Consider the following 11984-nt stretch of genomic DNA (forward strand, 5'->3'; position numbering starts at 1 on the left):
GTTGTTTCTCAAGGAAGTAATTTAGAACTAATAGAATAGAATAGAACATTTATTTCTTACCTGCCTCTCCCTCTGGATCAATACAAATGTTATGTTTAACATCTTTGTATGTTTTTATCTTATGGGAATTTTCAAGAACTGAAAGGTATGAATCCATATGTATGGGATGGTAGATAGTATTAACGATCAAGTAATACTTTAGGAACTGTATCAATGTGACCTTATTCAAGAATTAGATCCCTTCTTTGATATTGAAGCTTCTCGCCTGTGATAAATGAGCAGACAGCTCTATAGCTGTAGCTGATAAGCAGATGAACTCAGCAACTCTCTCTTTTGTAACAACAAAAATTGTTTAGGAGATCCTATCTTTATTTTTAATGTGCAGATACTTGTATTTTATTGGGAAATCTATATAGAGCTCAATAAAAGAAAGTAATGGATTCAATTACTGTTGATATAAAACCTGGATGGTGACCCACCAAATCATCAAAGGTGCACAGTTTGTTTAGAAGTGTTTTTATCTGTTATGGGACAGGCTCCCAGAGTAGTAAACTATCACTCAAATGGAGTAAAATCAGGATGCAGGAACATTCCAGACTGAACCTCAGTTCACAACAGCCCTCTTAGCTGGGAAAAGTAGCATTTTCTCATAAAAGCAAAAAAGAAAGTGTTAGCTTCGAAAATGTGATTTCCTATAATGAAAGCATTTCTTTGAAGGTAGGTCTTAGATCCAGTGCAATAAGTGAACCTCTTTTTGCACTACAGATCTGAATGTGTGAATGGCCCTTATGTGTCACATACCTGTCTTTTTGCTTTCCATCCTGACTTTTGCAGAAATTCACTGGGTCGGAAAATGTATCTTCAGCTTTCCAGCCAGAGATATCAATCTCCTTCTCTCTCTCTTTCTCCTTTTTACTCTTTTGGGTCCCTGAAGACTCTGATAAAGAAAAAGACACACACAAAATAAATGGACACTCAGCTACTATTAAAGGCAATTAAATAGTCTAAGATCTTATATGTTTGCTAGCTTTTGTTAGGAGCTCCATATTCCGTCAGTCCTGTGATAGTTTTTGTTTCTGTTGTTTACGTGCATCCAGAATATAAATTGTTAAATAAGTTTCTAATCCCCGATTTGTGGAGACATATGTTTGCAAACAAAAGGAGGACAATGTTTTAGAAAAGGTAGATCAACCTCCTGCAACCTGTGTCTCTCATTAGGTTTTGGGGTTTGTAGGGAAGAGGGGCCGACCAAGGGCAAGATGGATGGATGATATTCTGGAGGTGACAGACTTGACCTAGGGGTGGCAACGGCCGACAGAAAGCTCTGGCGTGGGCTGGTCCATGAAGTCACGAAGAGTCAGAAACAACTGAACGAATAAACAACAAGGGTTTGCGTCATGGTTTTAACTATTTGTGACCACCCTACCAAACACCTCAGGGCCAAATCAAATTAGGGTGGCCACTTACGAACGGTCAAAAAAAGAGGAACTGCAAGGCCCCCAAATAAAGGATAAAGGAGGGTGCTAATTTGCATAAAATTTGCATGTGCTAATTTAGACGTATAGATACCGTTGTAGAAATTGTTACTCTAATTGAAATAGAAAAACATAATATCTCATCATAGTGTGGAGGACTGTGCCCAGGTGACCCATGCACCTGCCGGTTCAGTATGCTGTTCAGGGCCAGATCTACACTAAGCAGAATATGACACGTTGAAAACGTTTTGAAGACTGTATAGGGAGCGTGTCCTGGGCCTCAACAGTTGTCACGACTGTTATAAACCGTTTTAAAGCAGTAGTGTAGATCCTGCCCTGGTACTAGTTGTTGATGGGCCCCAGCTGTTGCAGTTCTTTATCTTTAAACTGGAACTGGACAGGGTGTGTGTGGAAGGGGGTGACATCCTGTCCTTCACCTAAGGCAGCAAAACGTCTTGAGCTGGCCCTGCCTTCTACACAACCATCAGTGGTGCAGGTGTCCTGCCCTCTTTGGAAGTCTCCCCTCACCCCACAACCACCACCTCACAGCCTACTGATGGAGATCATTGGAAGGGCCTTCTATATGTAGGGTGACCATATTTGGGAAACCAAAAAAGAGGACACCTAGTGTGTGTGTGTGGGGAAGCAGCTTTCTGAGTCCTGCAGAAAGTACGTTATTCCCCCGCCACCTTAAAGAACCCGATTGGAGTGGAGGAGGGGAAAGGATTTCATTCTGCACCACCACCATCCACTCCAATTGGGGCCTTTTCTATAATGTCCACGAATGACCCACTTTCCCCTTTAAGACCTCAATTGGAGCTCAGGGTGGGGGAATGATGTGCCTCAAGAAAGCATGTCCTTCCCTCCTGCCATGCTAATGGCAGATTTAAAGAGGAAGGTGTGTCATTCCAGGACATTATTGAAAATTATAGGAAATCCCCCCTGACACCATGGAAAGAACAAAAACCAGGACAAATCCGGGGAAATCCTGACAGTTGGTCACCCTATCTATATGTAAGAACTCCCCCAGAAAGTCTCAAAGCCACTCACCCAACAACCTCTTCCAGTTCTTGATGAGGATCTTCGCCAGTGCGCCCACCTCCTCGTCTGAGCAGTGCTTGCGGATGGCGTTGACAGCCACCCCAATTCTTGTCGTCTGAGAGATGGAGAAGAGGGGTCAGTATTAATGCAACAGCTCAATCCCCAGTAATCCCAATTACTAAAAAAGGAGCAGGTAGTGACAATTATTTAAAAAGGTGATTAAAAAAATCCACCCCAGGTCTTCTTTGCTTGAGACCAGGGATGGAGATGAAAGTTTCATATGAACCACCCCAATTTACACTTCCTGAATTAATAGGCAAAGAAGAACTTCTCCTGTTGACTTACAAAGCTTTTCACTGTCTAGCTCCTTCCTATCTCTCCTCTCTCATCTCACACTATCGCCCCGCTCGTGCTCTTCGCTCCTCTGATGCCATGTTTCTCGCCTGCCCAAGGGTCTCTACTTCCCTTACTCGGCTTCGTCCATTTCCTTCTGCTGCCCCTTATGCCTGGAATGCTCTTCCAGAACATTTGAGAACTACAAGTTCAACCGCAGCTTTTAAAGCTCAGCTAAAAACTTTTCTTTTTCCTAAAGCTTTTAAAACTTGATTTTGTTCTGACTTTATACTGTTAGTTTTACCCTACCCAGTGCCTGTTTACCCTACCCTGTGCCTGTTTGCATTCTCTTCCCCTCCTTATTGTTTTATTATGATTTTATTAGAATGTAAGCCTATGCGGCAGGGTCTTGCTATTTACTGTTTTACTCTGTACAGCACCATGTACATTGATGGTGCTATATAAATAAATAAATAAATAATAATAATAATAATAATAATAATAATAATAACAACACAATCACCCATCGGGTTTTTGCATTCCTCTGCATTAGTTCACTCAATCTTGATGCTCACTGGGTATTCGTGGGCCGGTCCCCCCTCTCTCTCTGTCTCTCAGTTTAACCTACCTCACAGGGTTGTTTGTTTTATTTTACTTTGGGACATTTCTATCTCACCTTTTTTCCTTCAAGGAACCCAAGACGCTGTACATAATCCTCCTCCTCCTCTCCATTTTATCCTCACAACAACAACCCTGAGAGTCAGTGACTGGCCCAAAGTCACCCTGTGAGCTTTCATGGCTGAGTGAGGACTAGAACCCAGATCTCCCGACTCCCACGCCAATGCTCTAACCACTACGCCACACTGGCTGTCCTTGTTGAGAGGATAAGATGGTGGTGGGGGAAGGAAATGTTCTCCTCCTTGAAGTTCTTGGAGGAAACGTGGGATAAATGAATGCTGACAGGGCCAGATCTACACCTTGTGTCAAATCATTATGAATGTAGAATAAAAAGCAGGAAATAACACGATGAAAGCGGTATATTTAATGTGGATGGTGCCCAACAGCTATCACTGCACTTCAGTATCGCTATAAAGCAGTAGTATAGATCTAGCCTTAGATTCCTCTGCAAGGCATTCCCCACGGTGCCTTACCTGCAGCAGCTGAATGGTCATTGTAAAGTTGTTCAGTTTCTTCAGCAGGTCAAGAGCTCCTTCCTGGGGAGGTGGGACCCAAAAAACCCACATGTCATACTGACATCATCATCATCATCATCTATCTATTTATTTATTTATTATCTGCCTCTCCCTTTGGATCGAGGCAGGGAACAACGTTATTACAAGAATGAACACATCTTAAAAATTCTTGATTTTACATTGATCTGGGTAGGCCTTGCTGGAAAAGGCTAGTCTTCAAAGCTGTCATAAAATCACAGAGAGAGTTAATTTTACGAATCTCCTCCGGCAGACCGGCGACAGAAGAAAAGGCCCTCTGGGAAACTGACATGCCTTAAACATAAATGTTCTTTTTATCTCATGCAGGACTTTTTAACGTTCTATGGAAATTGAGGGATGGCCTCCAGGCAAGACTCCTTCGGTGTACTTCTGATCACCTTCTTCCGCACAAGCCTGCTGATGTCTCCCTCTTGTGCCTGGGAGGTACTGTTTTGGCTACATAAGGAACGGCACGCCAAGCCTAAACATTGATGCTATAGGGGAAGAAGGAGCGTGTGAAATGCAAAACACTGTAAATGTTCGTCACAAATGAATAATCTAGGTACACACATAATCTGCGGGCACATGGGCTGCCTAAACATATTTGTGGGTTAAGGAGAGTTTGTTCATGTGTTTGCAAGTTTGATTCATGACGTGTGTCACAGGGCAAAGCTGCGTTCAAGCTACTTAATGGCTGAGCATGTTCTTCACGCTCCCTGCTCAGGTTCAGCAGCCCTCTACAAGCCTCCCCTAAAGCAGGAAAAACTCCAGTGTTTCCTGCTTGCTGCTCTGCCTGCAAAATTGCAATGGCTGCAGGACCTTTCCACTGCAGTATAAACAGCAGCCCTGAAGGCTGCACATGCTGGGGGTTGAAGGTGATCTGAAAAGAGGTAGAGGGGGAGGAGTTATTTATAGTCCAGACACACTAGAACAAAGTTTGCAAGGGGAGTCAAACATTAACTTCGAAGTGCAATCTTACTCCAGGGTGCACAGTTCTGCTCCTTTTTTTGCCAATGGAGGCTGGTGGCTCAGATGTCAGTGGAGTGGTGAATCTGCTCCAGGTTTCAGTCAGGATCAGTCAGAACTCTAATGGAGCTATCCAAGGTGATTCTGCATCGTGGTTATCCCTTTTAGAGTTCCAAACCTTGGATGGCTCCTTTAGGATTCTGACTGGTTCTAACTGAAACCGGAGTGGATTCACTGCCCCACTGACATTGTAGCCACCAGCCTCCACTGATTCTTGCCATGCTCAGGTTTATGGGAAGCAAAGGGCTAAATCCTTACTCTGCAAAAACAGGCACTTTTGAAATTGAACAAAATGGCATCCGCTGGCTCAAATGGGTCCGGACTAAATGCCCAGGGCCAGCCCGAAACCTTTTCGTGTGTGTGTCTGAATTGATGAACGAGATGTGTCCCTCCCATTCCAAGTACAAAAAAAGTGAACTGGACTGGCAGGTAAATCTTTCTTCCATTGTGGCAATGGGGGACAGAGTCCTCCACCACACCAGACACACCACAGGTTAGCTTAGAGGGCACAGCGCAGGGGGCTTGGCACACATCTCTCTCCTCCAATACCTTTCTGTCACTTTCAACATCTGCCATTTGAGGCAACCACCTCACTCTGCATAATGGTAGGGCCGGCCCTGGTAAATGCAGTAGAACCAATCCAGCTATATAGATAATGGAAGAACATACCCTTTTCAGCTTTCCATATTTAACACTAAGAGTCACCATTTTCTCGTTGCCCTTTTCCAGGGATGCAGTGGCCCTCTAGATATGGTTGGACTCCCAAGCCGATCAGCCCCAGCTGGCATGACCAGTGGTCAAGGATGATGGGAATCAGGGTTCAACCACATCTGGAGGGCTACAGGTTCCCAACCCTGTTCTAGTACCTGGGTAAAAATCCATCATAAGTCCTACTTTAAGTCATGCCTAACTTAAATCCCATTCATTTCAATGGGTCTACTTTAAGTAGGACTTATATTGGATTTTTAAGCCCGTCTCCTGTTTGCCTATGGGGTGCACTAATTCCCCTCACACTGTGAGCACTTCCAGATGCACTTTCCATGCAGGCCTTCCTCCTTAACAGATTTTTTTTTTTACAGAGAGAAAAAAAGAGAGAATCAGCAATGGGAAAACACTGGAGGAATGATGTTGCTGTCTGCAGGCCAGCCCCGAACACCTTGCAGCCTGAGGTGAAGGCCAAGATGGCACCTCCTCTCACGTACAAAAACTGACTAGACTGGCAGTTGAGTCTTTCTTCAATGATGGTAAGGGGACAGCATCCTCCGTCACACCTGGAGGCAGCAGGCGAACTTAGGGGGACACAGGCCAAGCTGCATGACCCACAGACTTCTCTTGCCGCTTTCCAGGATCTGCTACCTGAGGCGACCACCTCACTCTGCCTAATGATAGGGCCAGCCCTAATTGGCTGAACACCTTGTGAAATTCCACGAATGAGGCAGAGAGATTGTGTAATAAGAGGGCACATCTGGAAGCACCCTGGGTTAGGCACATGGCCACATGCAGAAAAGACCAGGGTTCCTCTGCGGTTTTATAGTTGTGCAAAGGAAAGTGGGCACACTTTTGCATCTGCCTGGCCTGTAGGCCAGTAATCTAACCATTCGAAAGAAAACGTTGCCGTCCATTTACTAACTCACCCAGCTTCGGAAAGCAATGCCTGACAGCAGCCAAACATTGCAAAGTAAACAAATACCTATGACAAGGTCTCCAGCTTTTCAGCTCGGCCTTTCACAGTGGCAGCAGTGAGCCAGCAATGCCATTTAGCACCGTGCTGTAATCAAGCCACTGTTAAAGGCACCGCAGCAGATTAGAAATACGACAACACTACCTACAAGTAGGCAACCATGAGCTCGTAGTACAGAGATGGGCAACTTGTGGCCCCATAGATCTTGTCGGACTCCACCGCCCACCATGCCTCACCACTGGCCATGCTGGCAGGGGCCGATGGGAGTTGTAGTTCAGCAACATCTGGAGGGTCGTAAGTGGCCCACCCGTTTTAGTATTTTGTAATGGTGAAAAGTGTGTGTGCTGTGTGTATGTGTGCCCTTTGGTTAGAAGTGTTCAAAGTACGCACAAGCTTCCCTACTTTCATCTGTGATATATTGGAGGGTGTGTGGACGAATCTGAGCAAAATTTTGACAATCTTGGGGGAATTGTCTGTGTATTGCTGAAGACAGGTAGGCAAAATGCATTATTGGAAGGAAAAGTTTGCATCTCCCACTGGTCCAGTTGAACCTAATTTCTTAGCTGTATTGTACATAAGAGCCAGTTTGGTGTAGCGGATGGAGTATTGAACTTGGTCTCAGGAGACTCATGTTCTGGTCCTGACTCAGCCATGAAACTTACTGGGTGACTTTTGGCTATTCACTGACTCTCAGCCTACCCTACCTCACAGGTTTGTTGTGACTATATAATAGAAAGGTGAAGGACCATGTAGGCCACCTTGGGATATAAATGTAGTGACAAATAAAAAGGGCAGGATATAAATGTAGTAATAATAAAATAAATTGACTGTTGAATAAATGTTCTTCTTTTACATTGCAGGTGCCTGACTGGTGTGGTCTGTTATAGAATTTCTCAAACACACACTTTATACCAATCAATTATTTTAGAAGCTGTAAAATGGGTGGGGGTGCATGCCAGCCTGACATACCCCTTTCTACCCTGCTTAAAGAAAATACTTCGGTATCCCCAAAACACACACACACACACTTCATATCCATGTATTGAAATTGATATATTCAAATCTATGTAGTTATATATTTTCTTCTTCTTTATGTTTTTATTTTGTTGAAATTTTATAATAAAATATAGTTTTAAAAATGTATTGCCAACAATAACAAAAAAAATGAGGTGGGGTTGAAAGAAGACAAATTTACATCTGATATAATGCAAATTTAGAAATAATTACTACTATTTCAATGGAAATGCAGGACATCTCAAGGTGATTGTGTCCAGGTGGCCTGTGGGTCTCCTGTCCAGGTAGGTGGGCAACCTGGAGCCCCAGTGCTCTCTTCCTAAGGTTCAACTGTTGCTGGGGAACATGGGTGGGAGGGTGCTGTTGCACCATGTCCTTCTTGTTCATCCCTGACTGATGGCTGGTTGGCCACTGTGTGAACAGAGTACTGGACTAGATGGACCCTTGGTCTGATCCAGCCTGGAACTTATGTTCTTATGTTCTTAACTGGCTTTGGACCACACCACCCTTCTAACAGAGCAGAGGTGGGCAACGTGCAGCCCTATGGATGCTTTTGCACATACACACCCCCACTCTTCACTGCTGTCACTGAATTTTGTCACCGCATTAGCAGCCAAAAAAGAAGAAAAGCAGTGATTTTGCAAGATAACAAGGCACACAGGTTTAGGATATGGGCCGCTATAATTTATATCCCGATTAACGGAACTGTAATTAATATATATTATTACAACCGAACTACTATAACACTCTGTTTTATATTGTACTTTGTGGTGTTGTTGATGTTGATGATGTTGGCTAAAACCTATTTTGGATGCATAATAAAGATTTGGATTTGGGAAGCAGAGCCACACTCGCAGAAACGGCAACAAATTCATTGGTGTGGAGGAGTGTAGCCCCCGGGTAGGTTCTGGGGGGTGGGTATGGTCCCAAAACCCCAGAGCCTCCACCCATCCCTGAAATAGAGGATGCCTTCAAACAGAGGCCTGTGTGTTCTGACAGCCCTTCAAAGAGAGGACCGTTCTCCGCAAAGGAGGACACCTGGACACCCTGGGTGCCTCAGCCCCACTTCCCCCCCACACCCTGTCCCCACCCCCTTTTCTGCACACAGTATTTTTACTTCTCCCGGCCGCGATCCATGCAGCAAGACCCCAGCGGAGGATTAAATTTACACCACCATCCTCTTTGCCAAGCACCTGTCGCCTGCATGCCCTCTCCCCAAGTCCTCACAGGGTCTGGCCACTCTTCGGAGACTGCGGGAGGTGGGGGTGGGGGGCGAGAAGACCTGGGTCCAAACGAAAACGGGAACTTAAGAGAGGATTGCCGGAAGGGGAGAGAGAGAATGAACAAAACGAATCCACAGACGTTGTGCAGTGGAGGGGTGTGTGTGTGTGTGAGAGAGAGATAGACTATTGTTGGAGATTCCTAGACCTCCAAAACTGGAGTTCCATGCCCGGTTATTCGGGAGCTGCAATGCCCCTTTCCCCTTCTTTGAACACACAAAAAAGCGTTTGCTGATGATAAGCCCACAGAAAGCAGGAAACACTTCAAAACAACAGCGACCACTGCAGCTTCCACCCAACCCAGAATCCCCAAACACCCGGGTTTCTTACGCCACCTAAGAGGGGGCTCCTTGACACAGCAGTGTGGCTGCCCCCTGCCCACCCACCCCCAAACAAGGAGATCCAAGCAAAACTAAAGACACCACCCCCCCACCCCCCGAAAACGAGACGCTCACGCGTTCTCTTACCGTGTTCTTCCTGGACACCATCTTATCCAACTTTTTCGCCATTCGGATCAGCTCTTCCGCTTGCCCCATGGCTCCTGCGTTTGCACAAAAGTCTTCCAACTTCTTCGCTACGCCCGAGAGAAGGAGCTTTCACGGGGTCCCACCTGGGTCTGCTTTCATTACACTTTGATGTGGCGCGATCCTTTACCGTCGCTTTCCCCCCCCCCCCCACCTCTCTCTCTCTCTCTCTCTCAAAAGAAAGGGAAAGTGCTTGTGAAGTTTGTCGTGTTTTGTTTTGGGTTAGGGGATTCTTTATTATTATTATTATTATTAAAAACAAGGCTTTTTTTTTCCTTTTCTTTTTTTTCGCGCTTACTGAAAGTTTGACAAGAAAGGAGGGCGGACGACCCGGGGAGAGCAAGGCGGAAAAAAAAGATAGGAGAGAGAGAGGGGAGGGGGGAAAAAAAAAGCAGGCGTGGCCACCAGAGCACTTATGAACGAGTGCCGTGCAGTCAAAATAGCAGCTGGGGGATGGGCTAAATATAGGAGTCCAGGATTAAGTGGTGGAAAGATTGCAGGGACGAGGGGAGGGCAGGCAGGCAGGCAGGCAGGCAGGCAGGCTATAGAGACCAGGTGCTGGTCGCTCCATGCTGTCAGACTGGGGTGGGGAGTTTAGCTGAGTGAAGGAAGATAGATGCTTTTGAACTGTGGTGTTGGAGGAAAATTCTGAGAGTGCCTTGGACTGCAAGAAGATCAAACCAGTCCATACTCCAGGAAATAAAGCCAGACTGCTCACTTGAGGGAATGGTATTAAAGGCAAAACTGAAGTACTTTGGCCACATAATGAGAAGACAGGATACCCTGGAGAAGAGGCTGATGCTAGGGAAAGTGGAAGGCAAAAGGAAGAGGGCAAGATGGATGGATGATATTCTGGAGGTGACAGACTTGACCTTGGGGGAGCTAGGGGTGGCAACGGCCGACAGAAAGCTCTGGCGTGGGCTGGTCCATGAAGCCACGAAGAGTCGGAAGCGACTGAACGAATAAACAACAAACAAAAGACAACTCCAGACCTTTCCCAGTTACAGAAGCTGTACACCACTTGCTGGGGAGTGTGGGCGATAGGGTGCTATTGCACCCATGTCCTGCTCGTGGGTTCCTGGTTGGCAGCTGGTTGGTGACTGTGTGAACAGAGTGCTGGACTAGATGGACCCATGGTCTGATCCAGCAGGGCTCTTCTGATGTTCTTATGTTTTCTAGGGAAAGAGATGGATGGAAGAAGCTACCTTAGTGGCGCCCTAAGGGTAGGACTCTGGGGCAGGGGTCCTGGAGCCCTGATCGACGGAATGAGCAGGAGGGTCCCCCCCCCAAACACAGCAGGGATGGCTGACTGCATCTTGAAGTAAGTGATCCATTACCACCCAAAGAGAGGGTCCCCATGAGACCCAATTGAGGAACCTCTTTCAGCCATAGGACTGGATTCAATTTTGGGGGAACTCTCATCATGGAGGCGTGGGGGTACAGGGGTGGTAGGCAGGGCCAAAGTCAAAACAGCGAGGGCAAAAATATACAAACAACCCTCCCCCCCCAAAAAAACACAACCTACCGGCATGTTTTCCCTTAAAGTTCGGTAACTAAACCTTAGGAGAGGCAGATCAAAGGATGAATAAAAGGAAAGATTTCTTCACACAGCTTATAGTTAAACTATGGAATTCGCTACCACAAGACGAAGTGTGATGGCTACCAATTTGGATGGCATTAAAAGTGAGCTACACCAACCAACCAAGACAAGGTTCCCTATGAGCTAATTCAAACCAAACACTCCCAAGTGCAAGGAACGATGCAGTGGACCAGTAACTGGCTTTTTATACAAAACTGATAATATTAGATGGTGCAATTAAACTCAATAATTATTTGCAACAGTCGTATGAACAGTCAATAGCTTTTCCAAAACAACAATAGCAGTAATGGACCGAGCAATCAATTTCACAGAAGAGTTGTACCAGGCAATCTACACGTTTTCAAACACACCAGTTCTATCTGGCTGTCTACTACTACAGAACCCCATTGAAATTCCATTTTGAATGGGAAGTTTTCCTCTGGTATTCAGATAGACGTAACTCCTAAGAGTTTATAAGAGTTTACAAAACTCATAACGATTTGTAAGAACTGATGATGTTGGGAAAACAATGTAACTTCCCTAAATGAGTGAACTGTCAACAGCCTGACGGTTGGTAAAGGCAAGATAGCCTTCTTTCTTTCTTTTTTGGGGATGGGGGTGGGGGTGGGTTAATGGTGAGATAATCTCCCTTGTTTCTTCAGCTCACCCTTCCCAAAATGTCAATATTTCTATGACCAGTTGCAGACACAGAAGTCATGAGTGGGTTAAAAGTGGGTTAAACAAATTCCTGGAGAAGGCTATCAATGGCTACTAGTCCTGATGGCTCTGTGCTACCTCCAGTATCAGAAGTAGCAAGCCT

At 45.5% G+C, this 11984-nt stretch overlaps 1 protein-coding gene across 3 annotated transcripts in view; it reads right to left on the bottom strand.

Annotated features, from left to right (window-relative positions):
• TCEA3 (transcription elongation factor A3) overlaps positions 1 to 9930 on the bottom strand; it is a 32837-nt gene extending 22907 nt beyond the window's left edge. Inside the window, exons 1-4 of one of the 3 annotated variants that reach the window (XM_063140243.1) lie at positions 9529 to 9930; positions 4001 to 4063; positions 2526 to 2631; positions 802 to 937 (exon numbers count right to left, since the gene is read on the bottom strand). In XM_063140243.1, the coding sequence (XP_062996313.1) occupies positions 802 to 937; positions 2526 to 2631; positions 4001 to 4063; positions 9529 to 9597 (374 nt within the window). In that variant the 5' untranslated portion in view covers positions 9598 to 9930. The remainder of the gene's footprint in view (positions 1 to 801; positions 938 to 2525; positions 2632 to 4000; positions 4064 to 9528) is intronic. The other 2 variants (XM_063140242.1, XM_063140244.1) reach the window with 2 other exon arrangements.
• Positions 9931 to 11984: the final 2054 nt, after the last annotated feature.

This window comes from Elgaria multicarinata, chromosome 13, assembly GCF_023053635.1.
Source record: "Elgaria multicarinata webbii isolate HBS135686 ecotype San Diego chromosome 13, rElgMul1.1.pri, whole genome shotgun sequence".
NCBI classification, from domain to species: domain Eukaryota; kingdom Metazoa; phylum Chordata; class Lepidosauria; order Squamata; family Anguidae; genus Elgaria; species Elgaria multicarinata.